Source organism: Lucilia sericata, unplaced genomic scaffold (assembly GCF_015586225.1).
Source record: "Lucilia sericata isolate MDLA Ls3-8-SP2 unplaced genomic scaffold, ASM1558622v1 Contig000377F_arrow, whole genome shotgun sequence".
NCBI lineage: Eukaryota > Metazoa > Arthropoda > Insecta > Diptera > Calliphoridae > Lucilia > Lucilia sericata.
This window is the reverse complement of record NW_023994396.1, coordinates 1-18,547: the sequence shown is the minus strand read 5'-3', so window position 1 is coordinate 18,547 and position 18,547 is coordinate 1. Positions and strand designations below refer to the sequence as shown.

Here is an 18,547-nt window from a genome sequence, read left to right as displayed (position 1 = left end):
TTGTTTCAAATGTTTCGCACTAATGGAAGCTTATTTTTTAAAATGACTAACTAGGCCATTTTGTAATGGAGAGATTCATTCAATTACTCTTGCATTCAAGGCGTAGTCATATAGACTAGACTCTAGTCTATAGTCTAGTTTATAGTCTAGTCTACAGTCTAGTCTATATTCTAGTCTATAGTCTAGTCTATAGTCTAGTCTATAGTCTAGTCTATAGTCTAGTCTATAGTCTAGTCTATAGTCTAGTCTATAGTCTAGTCTATAGTCTAGTCTATAGTCTAGTCTATAGTCTAGTCTATAGTCTAGTCTATAGTCTAGTCTATAGTCTAGTCTATAGTCTAGTCTATAGTCTAGTCTAGTCTATAGTCTAGTCTATAGTCTAGTCTATAGTCTAGTCTATAGTCTAGTCTATAGTCTAGTCTATAGTCTAGTCTATAGTCTAGTCTATAGTCTAGTCTATAGTCTAGTCTATAGTCTAGTCTATAGTCTAGTCTAGTCTAGTCTATAGTCTAGTCTATAGTCTAGTCTCTAGTCTAGTCTATAGTCTATCTAGTCTAGTCTAGTCTAGTCTAGTCTATAGTCTAGTCTATAGTCTAGTCTATAGTCTAGTCTATAGTCTAGTCTATAGTCTAGTCTATAGTCTAGTCTATAGTCTAGTCTATAGTCTAGTCTATAGTCTAGTCTATAGTCTAGTCTATAGTCTAGTCTATAGTCTAGTCTATAGTCTAGTCTATAGTCTAGTCTATAGTCTAGTCTATAGTCTAGTCTATAGTCTAGTCTATAGTCTAGTCTATAGTCTAGTCTATAGTCTAGTCTATAGTCTAGTCTATAGTCTAGTCTATAGTCTAGTCTATAGTCTAGTCTATAGTCTAGTCTATAGTCTAGTCTATAGTCTAGTCTATAGTCTAGTCTATAGTCTAGTCTATAGTCTAGTCTATAGTCTAGTCTATAGTCTAGTCTATAGTCTAGTCTATAGTCTAGTCTATAGTCTAGTCTATTAGTCTAGTCTATAGTCTAGTCTATAGTCTAGTTCATAGCTTCTAGTCTTCGTCTAGTTCTATAGTCTAGTAAGTCTAGTCTATAGTCTAGTCTATAGTCTAGTCTATAGTCTAGTCTATAGTCTAGTCTATCGTCTAGTCTTATAGTCTAGTCTATAGTCTAGTCTATAGTCTAGTTCTATAGTCTAGTCTATAGTTCTAGTCTATAGTCTCTAGTCTATAGTCTAGTCTATAGTCTAGTCTATAGTCTGTCTATAGTCTAGTCTATACTCTAGGTCTATAGTCTAGTCTATAGTCTAGTCTATAGTCTGCTATTCGTCTAGTCTATAGTCTTAGTCTATAGTCTAGTCTATAGTCTAGTTCTATAGTCTAGTTCTTTATCGTCGAGTCTTTAGACTAGTCTATAGTTCTGCGTCTATAGTCTAGTCTTATTAGTCGAGTCTTTAGCCTAGTCTATAGTCCTAGTCTATAGACTAGTTTATAGTCTAGTGTAGTCTATATTAATGATATCTTTTTTCTCATTTGTTGGATTCAACAAATGTACTACAAATTTTAAGATTTTAAAAAATCGGACTTTATCCACTTTCTTTATAAATTGGCAAAAAATAGATGGACTAAAACTCAGAGTCTCTACTGTTGTTAAAAAGTCATTGCTTATTTTTATCTAATTATCTACTCCATGTTTTTAATCATGACCCTTTAAATTTCAAATCTCTTCCTCTTTCAGTTTTTTTTTAACTGCTAACATAATTTTTTCCAACTTTTTTCACGTTAAATTGCAACATTGTTAAATTGCAATGCATACAATTATTTACCAACTTTACTCACTTCAACTACACATTCCTACCATACATTTTTTTAACCTGTTTAACTACACGATCATTTTTTTCTTTCTTCACAAAATATTTTACATATTCATCTACATATACTATACATACTTATGTACTTGTAAATAAGCTAAAAATAAAGTCAACAATAGTCGTCTGATCTAGTATGAAATGTTTTCTTTTTTTAATTTTAACAATGTGTTTTTATTATTGTTTTGCGTACAACAGTTAAAAATATCTTCCTGTAGTAAAATGAGATTTACATCAGTTATCAGGTAACGGTTTTTTGTTATGTGATTATACAGTTACATATTGTTTACGATAACCCAAAGTGTAAACAATAAAAAACCCTTTAAATGCAGTAGATATCTTAATATAAGTTAGATGATCCTCAAGTTTATTTTCTTTTTTTTTTTAAGATAATGAAGAAATTTAAGAGATTTCGTAATTGAAGAGCTTATAGCCACACATACACACACGTACATCTTCATAAGTAGATATTATGAGTTCATTTTACTAACTTATAACAAAGTTTAGCCTATTGGAATTAATGATTGATCTCTTATTATAATTGTTTATAACTCTAAACCTTTATGCTTTTTAATTGCCTTCGTTTTTGCTTGAGTAAATAAGTTTTTATTTTTAACATTTTATTATTTATTTGTTTAAAAACTTACTATAAAACAATGCCTACAAAAACTCATTGACACATTGATTCTTATCTTTTTTTAAAGGAAATACATAATTAGTAAATTTATAACTTGAAAAAATTGTTAATAATTTGTTTACACTATTAGTGTGTTTAACATTTTTAAAACAATGCAATTGTTAAGGAATTTTTGCGATAACAACTCCATACTAAGTCAACATAAGTTCTTCTTTTATTTTATTCTTTATTTATTGACAAAATGATTAGAAAAGTAATGTAAACTTTTACTTTTGTTTTGAAAAGAAATAGTAAAAAGACATTATTTACATTAGTTAGGGTTTTGCTAAAATTTAAAGTATTAAAATTCTTGAAATTTATCAAAAAATTATTAATCATTTTTAAAACTTGAGTGCTAATATATTTCATTGATAATACGCCTTGTCTACCGTAGTCTAGTCTAGATCTAATAGATTTAAGATTAAGCTCGTAGGACCATGTTTTAGATATAACACATACATAAGTATTTGTTGCTTTTTTTCTTTATTTGTTATGCTTTTTGAATATAAGTTTGAAATTAAATTAATCATCATTATAGATGTCATATTGATCATATTTTATTATCAATCAATTTAACATGTATTTCATATTTTATTGTTTTTGTTCATTTAAAAGCACGTGTTATTTTGGTAATCTATTAGGTATTTTAAAAATTTTGCAAATTGTGTTTGTTTGTATTTATGAATTGAGTCATAATTTGCAATATATTTAAAAAATTAGTTTGTTTTGATTACAGCTAGACTAGCTGTTTATTATAGAACAATTTTCAATTTGTTTTTGAGTTATGTCAGTCTTGTAGCAAGGAGCGATGATATACAATAATAATGATTTACGATATACAATAAAAAATGAATTCCCCGGAGTGACTTATATAAATTTGCTTTAATTGTTATCTTTAAATTTCTCTATTGTTTTAATTTCGTCATATTGAAAAAGTTGCAAAAGTGTTGCAATTGCAGTTTTTTAAATTGGTTGTAAAAAGTATAAAAATATTTTCATTGCATTTACAAGATATTTTGCTTCTAGATCATATAAAAATTAAAATACAATTTTTTTATCTAGAAAGCTTACTAAAAGTTCTTTAATTACTTTAACATTCCAAAAAATGTCTTCAATTATTTGGCATCTTAGTAAATTCATGAAATATTTCATGGCAACTAAAAGATAAGATTACCTTACATTTAACTTAATTATTCACGTAAATGAATATAAGATATTTTTACAAAAAAATGTTTTTCATTATCAGTGAAATTAAAAATTGCGTCATTATCAGTAAAAAAATTTTGTTGGTACAATTTTGCAAAAGATAAAAAAATTTTATTAAATATTTTTAAAATGAAATGTATAACAATACTTTAGTATTATTTGAGACAAACACAATACAATACATAACATATAACTATTTATTTAAAAATTAAAATTTTATTATTTATTATTAGTTAAAAATGTCTTAAACATTGTGAGAAATACTTGAAAAAAAACCAAACTAATTGAAACGAATTATCTATAACAAAAGTATTATTTAATTTATAAAATTAATAAAAAAAACATAAATTTAATAAATCAACTAAATACCAAAGAGTTTAAACAATGTTTGATTTACCACCAAAATGTCCAGCATTGGCCAATAAATTAACGGGCATATTTGGTTGGCGTCATACCTATAAAGTCTCCGCCAAACATGAAGGCATACAACATGTCTATTTACAAAAATCCTATTCATTAACATTACCAACCAAAAGACCACCATCACCATATGGTTATATAAAGGTAAATATACATATTTATGCATATCTATGTAGTTAAAGTCATAAAAAGTTTTTTTATTCCAAAAAAAAAAGTTATTTTAATCTTATGGTAATGTTGTTTGTTGGAGTTTTTCCTTCTTCTGTGCGTTTTTTTTTTTTTTTTTTGTTTAATTATTTTATCAAAAATGACAATTGCTTTGGGTTTTCTGTTAAAGCAATGGCCATATTTCCGGTTGAGTACAATACAATTATTAATATATTTTTTCTGTTTATTTATTAAAAAAAGTTTAATTATACACCATTTCTAGGAAGAAAGGAAAAAGTTCTATTAAATATTGCCAATTATTTATTCTTTTGTTAGAATTTTGAATGACAACTTTACTCTCTCTCTAAAAATGTTTTGTTTGTAAACAATGTAGAGTTTTCAGACAGCAATTCTTTTCATAATTAGTAAAAAACGTAGGGTTATCATGTCATACATTTTTTTCCAAAGTATGAAAATATTTAGAAGTTTCTGAATTCCTTCAATCTGATGTTATTTGCTAAAATTCACATCAAACATTTAACCTACATAAATTAAAAAACAAAATGCAAATTCTATTAAATAAATTTGTTTTTAATTTGTTAAAAATAGGTTTTTTGGTTTTCATGCTTCGTTTGGTTTCATCATGTTTGTGATGCAATTTTTTAGGTTTTTATCTTCTTTTTTTCGAACTGCCTTTATTTTTAATTCAATCTTGTTTTGTCCAAATGTTTGGTCTATTTATTTTGTTGTTGTTATTGTAGGAATAGTAGTTAACATTGTGTGAAGTTTTGGTCGGCATTTTTTTTTTTTTTTCTTCTTTTAGATCAAAAATGCAACTCCCACAACTTTTGTTTATTGAAAAAATTTAACAAATGTTGTTTTAAAAAACACACATTTTGGTGTTAAACATGAGTCATTTAATTGTTTATATTTTTTTATAATTTATTGTTTTTTCGGTATTAAATTGCAGTTGGAGGAAACAGAGTCAAAAAACCTGTTGATATCTGAATAAAAAAAACGAAATTTTATCAAGATTAAAATGGAATTTATAGGCCTTAATATTTTAGGTTCATTTTTAAAATTTTAGATATAAAAATTGCCAAATTTTCTAAAACAAAAACAAACAAAAAACGCCCTTGTACAGAACTTTGTTCTACCTTATTCAAAATTAGACCCTTAGAAATTTTAAGTATCCCCGAAAAGTAAAACTGGTTCTCCCCAGTTTTTAAAGGCTTAATTTATTCCCACATTTGAATAAACATTATTTTTTGTAACATTATAATTTTTATGTTCTAATCGATAAAGCATTATAGCTATTGGTTGACTTACATTTCTCAATCATTAATATTCCGCCAATATCGTCGGACACCAGTCAAACCTAAAATATTTATATTTTTAAAGGAAATCAAAACTTTACCAACCCCAACTAATAAAATGCAAGTCACGTTTTAAATACATAAATACCCATTACAAAATTTACTAACATACAAATATTAATTAAAAGAAAGAATCGAACAAATTCTAATTATTCTTTTTTCAACTAATTTCAGGATCCAGATTCTTGGGTTTCCGTACATCATTTACAAACACAATGCGGCATTTTAGATCCCGATGATTGTGTGCGTGATGTAGCCGATGATCGTGAATATATACACGCTAGTTTTGAAGATTCTGGACCGGATCCAGGTGTGCCACAGGGCGGTGGTGATGGTGCTTCAGGTAGTTCATCAGTTGGCACTGGTTCACCCGATATATTTCGTGATCCCACAAATACAGATGCGCCCACTAATGGTGCTCATAATGATAATTCCACACCTCATATTGAGGTAACCAGCACGACAGCATGTCCTATGACTGGACTGGGTCTACAAGTGCGTCGTAGTAGTGATCCTAATTTATTGGCCTCTCTGAAAGCGGCTGAAAATGGCAATAAACGTTGGTCAGCAGCGGCACCTCATTGTGCTGGTGATTCTCCCGAAAGAATTCACATAGAAAAGGCGGGTTATTTACCACCTCAGTGGGAGGAAGAAGATGATGGCCATCATCAAGCACCACCAGTACCAGCTCACCAACCTTTTGCTCGATCCGGCAGACTTTCTATGCAGTTTTTGGGTGATGGCACCGGTTATAAATGGATGGATGCAGCTGAAAAATTGCAACAACAACAGCAGTTACAACACCAATCCCAACAGCCTCAACAACCCTCTAGAGATTATCAACAACAATTTTTCTCCAGCAAGTCTTTGCCACGGGAAAGTACACGTAAAGAACCTTTAGGCCAAGCCTACGAATCTATAAGGGAAAAAGACGGTGAAATGCTTTTACTCATCAATGAGTATGGTAGTCCTTTGGGTTTAACCGCTATACCCGACAATGAACATGGTGGTGGGCTCTTGGTACAACATGTAGAACCCGGCAGTCGCGCTGAGCGTGGCCGTTTACGCAAAGGTGACCGTATATTGGAAATTAATGGTACAAAACTAATGGGTCTAACAGAGCTAGAAGTTCAGGATTATTTACGCAAAGCTTTAGAATCTTCCGAGTTAAGAGTGCGTGTAATAAGAGCAAATGCCAAAGGCTCGAAAAATCGTCGTAGAGACTCTAAGGTGGCTGAAATGATAGAAGCTGAAGAGAAAATGGCCTCTAGTTTAGAGAGTAAAGTAGCCACAGTTTCGCCTACCCGTAAGCCAAATACCGCACCAGTAGGTGCTTCTTTGCAAGTGGCCAATACACGAAAATTAGGACGCAAAATAGAGATTATATTGAAAAAAGGTCCCAACGGTTTAGGATTTTCGGTAACAACACGTGACAATCCTGCCGGTGGTCATTGTCCCATTTACATTAAGAATATATTACCACGAGGAGCTGCCATAGAAGATGGTCGTTTAAAACCGGGAGATCGCCTTTTAGAGGTAGATGGTGTGGCCATGACGGGTAAAACACAAACGGATGTGGTGTCCATATTAAGAGCCACTTTACCAGGAGCTACTGTAAGATTGGTGGTATCAAGACAACAAGAATTGGCGGAACCAGAAGAAAGGGAAATTGTAAGTTATAGTTAATTTAATTTAAATTAAAAAAATATGTTAATTTTAATATTTTTTGCAGAATTTCGAAAACAAAGAAAATGAATTTGATTCACCACCTAAACCACCAGCTCCAGTGCTACCTGCTTCTATGCAAAATTATCAGCAAGATGTTAAAAAGTCCAATAGTGCCCGTTCATTATTCGAACAGCATCAGCAGCAACAAAATCACAATCTTAACGAATCTCAACATTTCATTGATGCTGGCAGTGAATCGGCGGCTTCAAGTGTAAGTTTAACTTATTTAATCCCCCTTAAATATTAACGAAATTGTTTTTAATTTTTTTCTTAAACAAACAGGACAGCTTACAAGCTGGTATTGCCTGGCGTTCCAGAGAAATGCTTACACTACACATACCCGTTCACGACACCGAGAAAGCTGGTCTCGGTGTTAGTGTTAAAGGCAAGACAAGTTCCAATATTACCGGCTCCTCTACTGGCAGTTCGAATGGTTCCATGAAAAACGATGGAGATTTGGGTATTTTTGTTAAGAATGTCATACATGGTGGGGCCGCCTCACGAGATGGCCGTTTACGCATGAATGATCAACTGGTCAGTGTAAATGGTGTCTCCCTATTGGGGCAGAGTAATGCTGAAGCTATGAACACCTTAAAACATGCCATTGTCAATAATCCAGGCAGACATCCTGGCATGATTACTCTACAAGTTGCTCGCAAAATCACCAGATCAGCCAGTTCGGGTGATATATTGGAACATACCAATGAAAGCTCAAATACCAGTGACACTAGTGGAGCTACAGTGATTTATTTAAGTCCAGAAAAACGTTCGGCAGATAAACGTAATAGTGGCAGTTCGAATAGTGAAATGAATCGGTGAGTTGTTTTAGCAAATTATAATGAAATTGAAATTTAATTGATTATATTTATTAGTTGGAGCAACCCCGTTTTGGATAGACTAACCGGTGGTGCTTGCTCTGGCAATTCAGGACAAAAAGGTCGCTCAACAGCAGCTACTACAAACTCCGCAGCAGGTGTTAAGAGTAGTGCTTCGCATGCTCTACGCAATGAGAGCTATTATATGGCCACTAATGAAACCTGGTCACCAGCTGTACATCATCCAGCACAACATGTTAATAATTCAGTTTTGATAGAACATGATCCCGAGCCAACATCACCGTAAGTGAATACATAAAAAATTATAAATGTTTGAGGTTTAAAAAATGTAATTGCATTTAATTTTTTGTTTAGAACTCTTCCTCATCGTCCCATTGAATCTATAGCTTCTAGTGTAATCAATAACAGCGCCTCCAGTAATCCTACAACTGGATCTGCTCCTCAAAATTTCGATGCCACTTATTCCTCACAGCTTAGTCTTGAAACCAACAATTCGGGAGTCGAACATTTTAGCCGTGATGCTTTGGGTAGACGTTCCATTTCCGAGAAACATCATGCTGCCTTAGATGCTCGCGAAACTGGCACATATCAGCGTAATAAGAAATTGCGTGAGGAAAGAGAACGTGAGAGACGTATTGCCCATACTAAGTCAGCAGTGTTTAGTGGTTCTATGGAATCATTATCGGCTCGTATAGCAGAAGCTAATGCTAGAATTCCCGGTTACAAACATGCTAAAACCAACTCGGGCATTGAACAGCAGCAGATACAGTCTGAAGCTAGAGATCAAGTGGGTGATTTGGGTCCTTCTTTGGGTTTAAAGAAATCTTCTTCTCTAGAGTCTTTACAAACCATGGTACAAGAAATACAAATGTCAGAGGAGCCAAGAGGTGGGCCCACCACCCTAAGAGCACCACGCGGCAGAGGACGCGAAGAGAGTTTAAGAGCGGCTGTTGCCAGTGATCATGATGTAAAGAGTAAGTCTAATTAATGTTTTTTTTTATTGGGAAAAAATCTCTAATCTGTGTATTATTATTTGAAGAAGCTCGTCAAACCTGGCTATTAGAAGACGGAGATGCAGCAGAAGGTGGTTTTACTCAACGCAATGGCCCCTTCCAAAGTTCCCTTAATGATGGTAAACACAAGTCTAGAGCTAAAAAGCCCGGCATATTACGAGGCATAGGCTACATGTTTCGTTTTGGTAAAAACCGTAAAGATGTAGTAGCACCTTCGGAAAACCAGCCTCCCGTTACAAATAATGCTGCAAATGAAAGAACGCCTGCCAATAATCAAATACCTGCTGCTGCATTGGCAGCTTTAGATCGTAATGCCAAATTAGCTCCACCAGCTTATCAACCTCCTCCACCACTACCACCAGCTAATGCAAATGGTACTGGAGGCTGCGGAGGCTCAGCAAATCATGTTGATAGTAATACAAATGGTGGCATTCATCAAAATGATATATTCAATCATCGCTATCAACACTATTCCAACTATGAAGAGCTACAACAACACAATCATCATCAACAAATTAGGTGAGCAACAAATTTCAATACTGCTTTTTTTCAAATCAATCTAAACAAAAACATAACATTATGGGCTAAAGGAGCAAATTACATGATCATTAATCATATTTTTTACTGCATCCAAAAAATAGCAAACATTTTATTTATTTTAAATAAGAAACGGTTTTTTAATTTAAATATCCGCTCAACATTCATAAGCTTTTTTCGGTTGGTATCAAACTGCAGCAATTTTTTCATTTTATTTATATTTCATGGCGTTCTTTTTCATACCAACAACTCCTACAACTTTCGTTTTGAATTCTAAATTGAAATTGTTTGAAAAATCTTGAATTATAAAACCAAACTTTTCCCATTTCTGTCATAGTGATGATAACTGCTCAAATAATGATGTTTTGTCGGAATCAACCTTAGAATGCATGCGTCAACAAGTGCTTAGACAACGTCTTAAAGTCGAAGCAGAAAGGTAACTTTTTTGAAACAATTACTTTTTTTTTGGTAACATCAAACAAATATTTGGCTGATTTGTTTGTTTATATCTTTCTTTACAAATTGCTTTTTTAGTTTTAGTAGCTTTATTATTTTTAAAAGTAGTTTTCCATTCATTTTGTTTTAAATTTTGTTGAAATTTTAGAAAATAAAAATATCTTTAGAGCTTTTGTTTATTATTATTGTTAAAGAAAGCTTTTAACAGTTGGATTCTACAGTCGGTCGTTACCAAATCCAGCTTTCTATAGAAATTTAATAAATAAATTTAATTAAATTTTTCATAGATAGTTGCAAGATCGTTTAAAAACTTTTTATTTTATTAATATTTTGCAAATAAAATTTCTAAAAGTTACTTTTAATGCATTCGTTTTTTGATAAATACAAATACTGATTATTTGTAGCAGTTTTATCTGTTTTGTTTAATTAATTAGATTAATATAATTTTGCTTATTTTTATAATTGGCTGCCTGTATCTTTGCTTTAAACCCGCTACATACCGCATAATTTTAGCTCAATTGCTGCTGTTGCTATTGTATTTCATTTAAACATTTATTCATTTATTTACTTTCTTTAACTTTTTATCTATTTTCATGAAAATTAAACAAATTTCTTCTGCTTTTATTAAAAAAAAAAAAAATTAATAAAAAAAAATAATAATAAAATGCATAATTATATGGCTGGGCTTTTATATTCTACCAACTGCAATTTAAAAACTATTGTAAATATATTTGTTATTTATACATATAAATGAAAAATGTATGTGTGTATAAACATAATAATAACAGTCGTCGTCATCATCATTATCATTCCCAACGTAGTGCGCGCTCACAGGATATAAACATGCAACAGTATCAAACGAACAGCAATAACACAAGTATACGTTCAAATTATTACGATTACGAAACAGCACAACAACATAATTTAAGTCCAGGATCCATGCTTAACAATAGTTTCCAACAACGCACCGGCAGTATTAAACACAATGGTCATGCGGGCATAACAATAAATGCCAGTCAACATCAACATCCTGCGCATCATTCACAACAAGCCTCATCCGCCACAACAACCAGTCAGGCTCATTGGAGGACGGCTGCCATGAATGGCTTCTCACCAGCCACCTTGAATAGTAGTGCACGCAGTCGAGGACCATTTATAACTCAAGTCACTTTGGGTGGTCCCTCGTCTGGTAATAGTATTGCTGCCGGGCAGCAACAACAATCACAGCCTACATACCAAACGGTACAAAAACACAATCAAACACAATCTCAATATTCAGGTGCCGTAGCTGGACCGCAACATACCGCTTCAAAAGTGTGACTATAGGCCAACGTTCTTCGTCAATGTTTGGGCGAAGACGTTGTTGTTCGTGGCCTAAGCAGTAAATGCAAAACTACTACTTCAGCTACTACTACTTCTAATAATTCCCATTACACAACAAATTGCTTCAATAAAGGTGGTCCAAATGGTGGTGTCGTCATTAATCCTAAACATAAATCCCAAGCTAGTATACAGGAAGAACAGGATAATGACTCAGAAGATGAGGATATTGTAGAGATTTTTTATTTTGCCACCGAATGCTAAACAATATTCTAACTACAATTAAAAATCTAAATCTTTAACTATTAATAAGTCATGGTGAGTTTTCTTAAATAACCCTATAAACAGACTACCACCCTATAAGTAGTTTATTAAATTTTGTGTATACTTTGTTGAAATTATATAAAATTTATGTTTTCTAAATTACTTCTATACTATAACAAAATAACTGACTCTTTAATATTTAAAAAGCAAGTGCAAATTTTTGAATATATTTTCAAAAGTAAAACACAATTTATAAATTAAAACAATTTCTCCCAAAAGTAAATTACAAAAAAAGACAAACGAATATATATATAGATTTATTACAAAAAAACTTACTTTAAACTCAAAATATTTGACTAGAGACTGTTTATTAATTATAAAATTTATTGTATTGTAATGTATATGTTTGGAAATTGCTTTAAAAGTGGGTATTTTTTCTAATTGTTAATTTTCAATTTTACATAGAGAAATATGTATATTATTATGTTATTGTATTTAATGTTTAAATGGAAATTTATTTAGTTTAAAGTTAAAAGGGACTGAATTGATTTTGTTTAGATTTAAAAAGGAATTGCTTTAAATTTAAAAGTTATGTCATGGGTTTAAATTTATTTGCAAATTATAATTGAAATTTTAAAATTCTGTTTTTCAAAACAAACTTAGCTAAAACGTTTTTTTTTTTACTTTCTCTGCTTTCTTTAAAGAAATATATCAATTATTTTCAAAATTTCATTACCAATTCAGTCCTTTTTCTTAAATTAACTTCTACTAAAACTTAATATAATACAATTATAATAAACTTGATCTGAAGCGTAACTATTGTATTGATATTTACATGTTGACATCTCGTAACTAACATTTTAAAATAATGTAAATGTAGTTTAAAAAGCTTTCATCTTTCCATTCAGGACAAATCACTCATTATTTTATCTCTGAAAAATGAATCACTTTGTTTCAAAATTGCCAGTTATAAAGTGTCAACATACAGCAACATCAAAATAAATTAATTTATATAAAATTGTAATCATTTTCTAATAATTAAACAGTAATAGTTAAAAAATTGTAAATGTAAGTTAAAGAACTCATTTTATAAAACAAAATATTTTGAATTAAATTAAAAACTTTGGCCTGTATTTATAAAAAATAACAATTTTTGCAATTTTGTATAAAAATTCTCTAAAAAAACAGTGATTTTCATATCTAATTTTAAAATGAATTTTCTGTTATTGTTTTTGAACGCAGATATTTGTAAATAAAATTTTTGTTGTTTTCGTTTCAAAATTTATTCACATTTAGTGGAACAACCAGGCAAGGTTATAAAATAGATTTCAATCTGTATTTTTTGAATCAGTTATATAATTTTCAAAATATTTTATTTTATATATTGGGGGAAAAAATACCCACATTGTATGAAAATACAAATTATAAACCACATCCATTTACAAAAGTATTTGACATGATTGTTACAAATTTTTATATAATAAAATGCAAAATTAAACAAATTACATTTATAACAACAATAAAGAGAAATTAAAAAAAAAATTAAAAATGTTTTAAAAACATAAATATATTTTGTATATACAAGTTAAAAACAAAAACAGCAGTATTTAAAATTTAAACCTTTTTTTTTCTAAAGAAAACTTGCTAAAAAGCATAAAAACTAAAGGACTTAAATGTAACAAATTTTAAATGCTAAGCACTGAAATAAACTTTAAAAGATAAGCAGTTTCAACACACAGCTTAAAAAGTAAATTAAAACAAAATCCTACTAAAACTGTGATTATATATTTCGAAACAGTTTGTAAAATTAACTAAATACCTAAAAAGAGATAAATTACAAAAAAAAAAAACGAAAAAAAATTAAAAATGAAAGCAATTGCTACATTCCAAATTAGTTTTAATTATTATTAACAATAATTAGTAAACATAATTTCATTTAGTTTTTAAACAAAATTACCAGTATATAGAAATATTTTGTAATAAAATGAATGTTTAAAAAAAATGCGAAAAATACTAATAATTTCCATAAAAAAATAAACGAATAAATATGAAATACTTTTTACTGCTCTAAACTTAAAAATATTTTTAAATTAATTTTAGCTTTTTCTTCAATCATCAATCGAGCAGCAATATTTACTGCTTATATTTAAATCTTTAATATTTAATAATATATTCTCTGTAAGTTTTTTGTTTGTATTAAATAATATCTACACTATTTTTATAGTTATTTTAATAAACAAAATAATTTTGGAAATGGTGTAGAAATATATGTTTTTTTTGTTTCTGTTTCTCTTTTGTGTTTTTTTTTTATTACTATTATTTTGTTTTAATTTATGTAAATAATTCTTTATTATCATTTTCATCAAAATTTTTTTTATTAATTAATTATTGAAAGCGACTACTATAACCCATACAATTTTAGAAATTTGCATATTTGTTTTCAAAATGAACTATTTTTAGTAATATGTTTCTAAAAATGTTTATGTTTTTTATAAATAATCATATAACAAGACATTTAATTTAAACTTAATTGTATAATTTAATTTTAGTATTATAATTAATATTTCTATGTTTATCTTTATACATTTCGAATTAACTTAAGTACGATTATTGATAAATTTGTTTAAAACTTTACATATGAATTAAAAAAGAAAAAAAATTATAAAATATATATAAAAAATATACAAAAATTATTAAAAAAGAAATATAATACTTGGTTTTATTGTTTCTGTTAAACTAAACAAAATCGTATTTCAAATCCATGTTTTTAATTGTATGTTTTTAATTTATGTCGTGATTAACATTTATTTGATCTCACCAATCACGTTTTTTGTTGTTTTTATAAATCTTTCTCGAACAACATTTTTGCATTTAATTATAATGGAATTTTAAGTTGTTCCATGAGTTTAAGGTTGGCGTAAATTATCATGTTGATTCTGACACTAAGTGCAATTAATTTGAAATATATGTAATTTTAAACTGCATACGCAACATTGGTTGTTATGGAAATTATTATACAATTTCATTCTGAAAACATTCTCCAGAGTCTAGATTTAAACAAAATATTATGGGAGCAATTTTTGGTTTCAGTTTTGAAGGAAGTCTCAAGGATTTAAATCAACAGAACTTTTATAGTTACCAAGCTAAATACATCTACAACTATCTTGTCTTTAATAGCTACTAATAAGTTTCTAAATTAAACAAAAATTCATTCAAAATTAATAAAAACTTAAAAAAATAAAATAAAAAATTCTCTTTAAAACATATTAAGACAATTGTTTTTATTTATTTATATATTCTAAATTTGGTTAATCCCTATAAAATTATAAGAATCGCTTTAAATCCCTTTCAAATTGATTCAAATGCAATTTGAATTATAAAAAGTCGTTATAAATACAGAGATTAATCAAAATTTAATTTGGCAATGCCGCTTAAGAAATTTGTATTTTTTGATGTTGGCAATATTGTATTTCGACATAAAATCAGCGCCATCTATTGGTGGCTCATTTTTTGTTTTGTCGATCAAAAATTGTGTTGCCCAATAGATGGCGCTGACCAGAGGTAGTTCCAGGGTTACCATCTTACAGAAATCGAGTACAAAGTGGGATTATTTAAAACTGGAATATCTCGGAAACCAATTAAGCGATTTTAATAAAACTATAGGCTATGTATAGGGGAAATAAAGGGCTATTTGAAAAATTAATTGGTAGAGTTGCCAAGTTGTGCAAATAAGTTTAAATTCATTAATTATCAAGGGTTAATCAAATACAGTTTTATAGTGAAATTTCTTAAGACCCCATGAACCAACAAGAATAAAACCATAGACAGTGGATAGGGAAAGTATAAAGCTTGAAAAAATGTTTGAACAGGGTTACCAGGTTTCATAAATAAATTAAATATTACAGTTTTTAAGGACCTAAGGAAACATTCTAATAACTCGGGTAATATTAGAACTACGAAGAATATTTTTAAGTCCAGAGGTTGAGAACGATTTAGGGAGTCAAGAATTTTATTTTAACAGGTTTGCAGCGTTTTGCTATGAAAATATTGGTAAAAATTAAAAATATTTACAAAAACGTATACAAATTTGTTTTTTAATAAACTTTTCCAATTTAAATTGACTTTTGAAACATTTATCAGATATTGGCAACCCTGGAAAATTAAATTTGAGAACCTCATTTCATACCCCAACCATGGACTTAGGTTGTATTAAAAATTAATCAGTTTTTGGAAACTTATAGGCGAAGACAGCTTTATACTAATTTTTAGCTACATTTTTATAACGAAAACTTGGCAACCCTGGAAAACAATTATTTTCAAATCTGTACGTATTGTTACATCCAGGGATCGTAAATAATAATTATTTTTGAATTTTTTATAGAAAAAATCAAATACAATAAAATATCGGAAAACAAATTCAAACATACCATTTTTATTGGTTTGAGCCAGTGATGCCAAGTGTAGGGATTTTTCCCTTTTTGTAGGGATTTTTTTCAAAAATTTCACGTGTAGGGAAAAAGGGAAAGATTTCTTACTATTGTCAAATTGTAGGGATTTTTCAATTTCATAGTTTTTAACAACTAAAATATACTCTTTCATGTATTAAACTTTTAAATTAAAAATGAAATCAGTTTTAAGTGTATCGTTAGTAAAAATTCCGCTTGTAATTTCTACAATATATGTACCTACATATCGCTACAAGACTGGCATAATCCAAAATTCGGCTTTCTTGAACTAAGGTCTTCAAAACATGCGACATACTAAAATCTTTCATATAGATTTATGAAATTTCAAATATGTCTATTATTTTCGATGTGAAATCGATTTTTTGTAAACGTAAAAACTAAAACCCACGTTTTTGTGAATATTAGACAACTAAAAATTTAATTTCAATTTAGATGAGAAACATATTAACCTCAACTATCTGAATCTGGATTTTTAAAACCCCTTGATTTGTTTAAAAGTTATTAAAACAATAGTTAAATGTCATTAAATATTCATATCCATTTTTCTTGAAACGACTTTTTGGATTATGCCAATCCTGTAGGGCGATATATTCTGACTCCTTATAGATAGAGTAGTCGGGGGCTTAATGCAGTAACTCAGGATTGAAAAAATGAATTTAATGTTCTGAAAATTTATAAAAGTAAACCGCAAAAAGTAAACGCAAAAGTAAACCTTATTTAAAATAATTATTTTATGAAAATTTTTTGTTGGAGGCACATAAAATAAATTTTTATCACGATTCGATATACTGCCATAAATCTTTCAATTGTTTTTTTTAATCTTAACTGAAGAGTCAGGGTTGGAAGATTTGTATGATGTAAAATTGAAAGAAAAAAAAAATTTAAATTTAAATTCTAGAAATTTCATTCCTAAAAATTAAAAAAAAATACATACATATATGTATATTATAAAACGTAGCTAATTTTTTAGTTTTTGATGTTATTTTTGTATTTTTTTAAGATAAACTTTGAAAAAAATGGAAAAAATAGTGTAGGGAAAAATGTAGGGAAAATAAAAAGTGGGTGTAGGGAAAAAAGGGATTTTTTCTCATAAGCGTAGGGATTTCTGAAAAAAATCTCCTGGCATCACTGGTTTGAGCTATATTTTTATAAAACGATATGATTTTTAAATTTTTGATTTTTATTTTTTTGGCAAAAAATAATAATTATTTTTTGATTTTTATTTTTTTTTGGGCAGAAATAAAAATCTTTTTTGATTTTTATTTTTTTTGGCAGAAATAAAAATCAGTTTATTGTAATATTTTCCGTTTATAATGCATATGTACATACCTACATACATACATACATACATACATACATACATACATACATACATACATACATACATACATACATACATACATACATACATACATACATACATACATACATACATACATACATACATACATACATACATACATACATACATACATACATACATACATACATACATACATACATACATACATACATACATACATACATACATACATACATACATACATACATACATACATACATACATACATACATACATACATACATACATACATACATACATACATACATACATACATACATACATACATACATACATACATACATACATACATACATACATACATACATACATACATACATACATACATACATACATACATACATACATACATACATACATACATACATACATACATACATACATACATACATACATACATACATACATACATACATACATACATACATACATACATACATACATACATACATACATACATACATACATACATACATACATACATACATACATACATACATACATACATACATACATACATACATACATACATACATACATACATACATACATACATACATACATACATACATACATACATACATACATACATACATACATACATACATACATACATACATACATACATGATGATTGGTACATACATACTACATGTTTATTAGAATAAATTGATTTTTATTTCTGCCAAAAAAATAAAAATCCAGAATAATTATTATTTCTGCCAGAAAAAATAAAAATCAAAAATTGATTTTTATTTCTGCCTGAAAAAATTAAAATCGAAAAATAATTATTATTTCTGCCAAATAAAAATAAAAATCAAAAATAATAATTATTTTTGGATTTTTATTATAAAAATCGGTTACGGTCCCTGGTTACATCTCTAA

At 28.9% G+C, this 18,547-nt stretch overlaps 1 protein-coding gene across 11 annotated transcripts in view; it reads left to right on the top strand.

Annotated features, from left to right (window-relative positions):
• LOC119604278 (partitioning defective 3 homolog) overlaps nt 1-14,039 on the top strand; it is an 85,002-nt gene extending 70,963 nt beyond the window's left edge. For 5 of the 11 annotated variants that reach the window (XM_037956794.1, XM_037956793.1, XM_037956792.1 and 2 more), the window contains exons 3-10: nt 5,855-7,351; nt 7,413-7,619; nt 7,691-8,223; nt 8,281-8,526; nt 8,599-9,218; nt 9,284-9,776; nt 10,132-10,230; nt 11,039-12,950. In XM_037956794.1, the coding sequence (XP_037812722.1) occupies nt 5,855-7,351; nt 7,413-7,619; nt 7,691-8,223; nt 8,281-8,526; nt 8,599-9,218; nt 9,284-9,776; nt 10,132-10,230; nt 11,039-11,570 (4,227 nt within the window). In that variant the 3' untranslated portion in view covers nt 11,571-12,950. Of the gene's footprint in view, nt 1-3,992; nt 4,302-5,854; nt 7,352-7,412; nt 7,620-7,690; nt 8,224-8,280; nt 8,527-8,598; nt 9,219-9,283; nt 9,777-10,131; nt 10,231-11,038; nt 12,951-13,934 lie in introns of those variants that run through there. The other 6 variants (XR_005231503.1, XM_037956787.1, XM_037956788.1 and 3 more) reach the window with 6 other exon arrangements.
• The last annotated feature ends 4,508 nt before the right edge of the window (nt 14,040-18,547 follow it).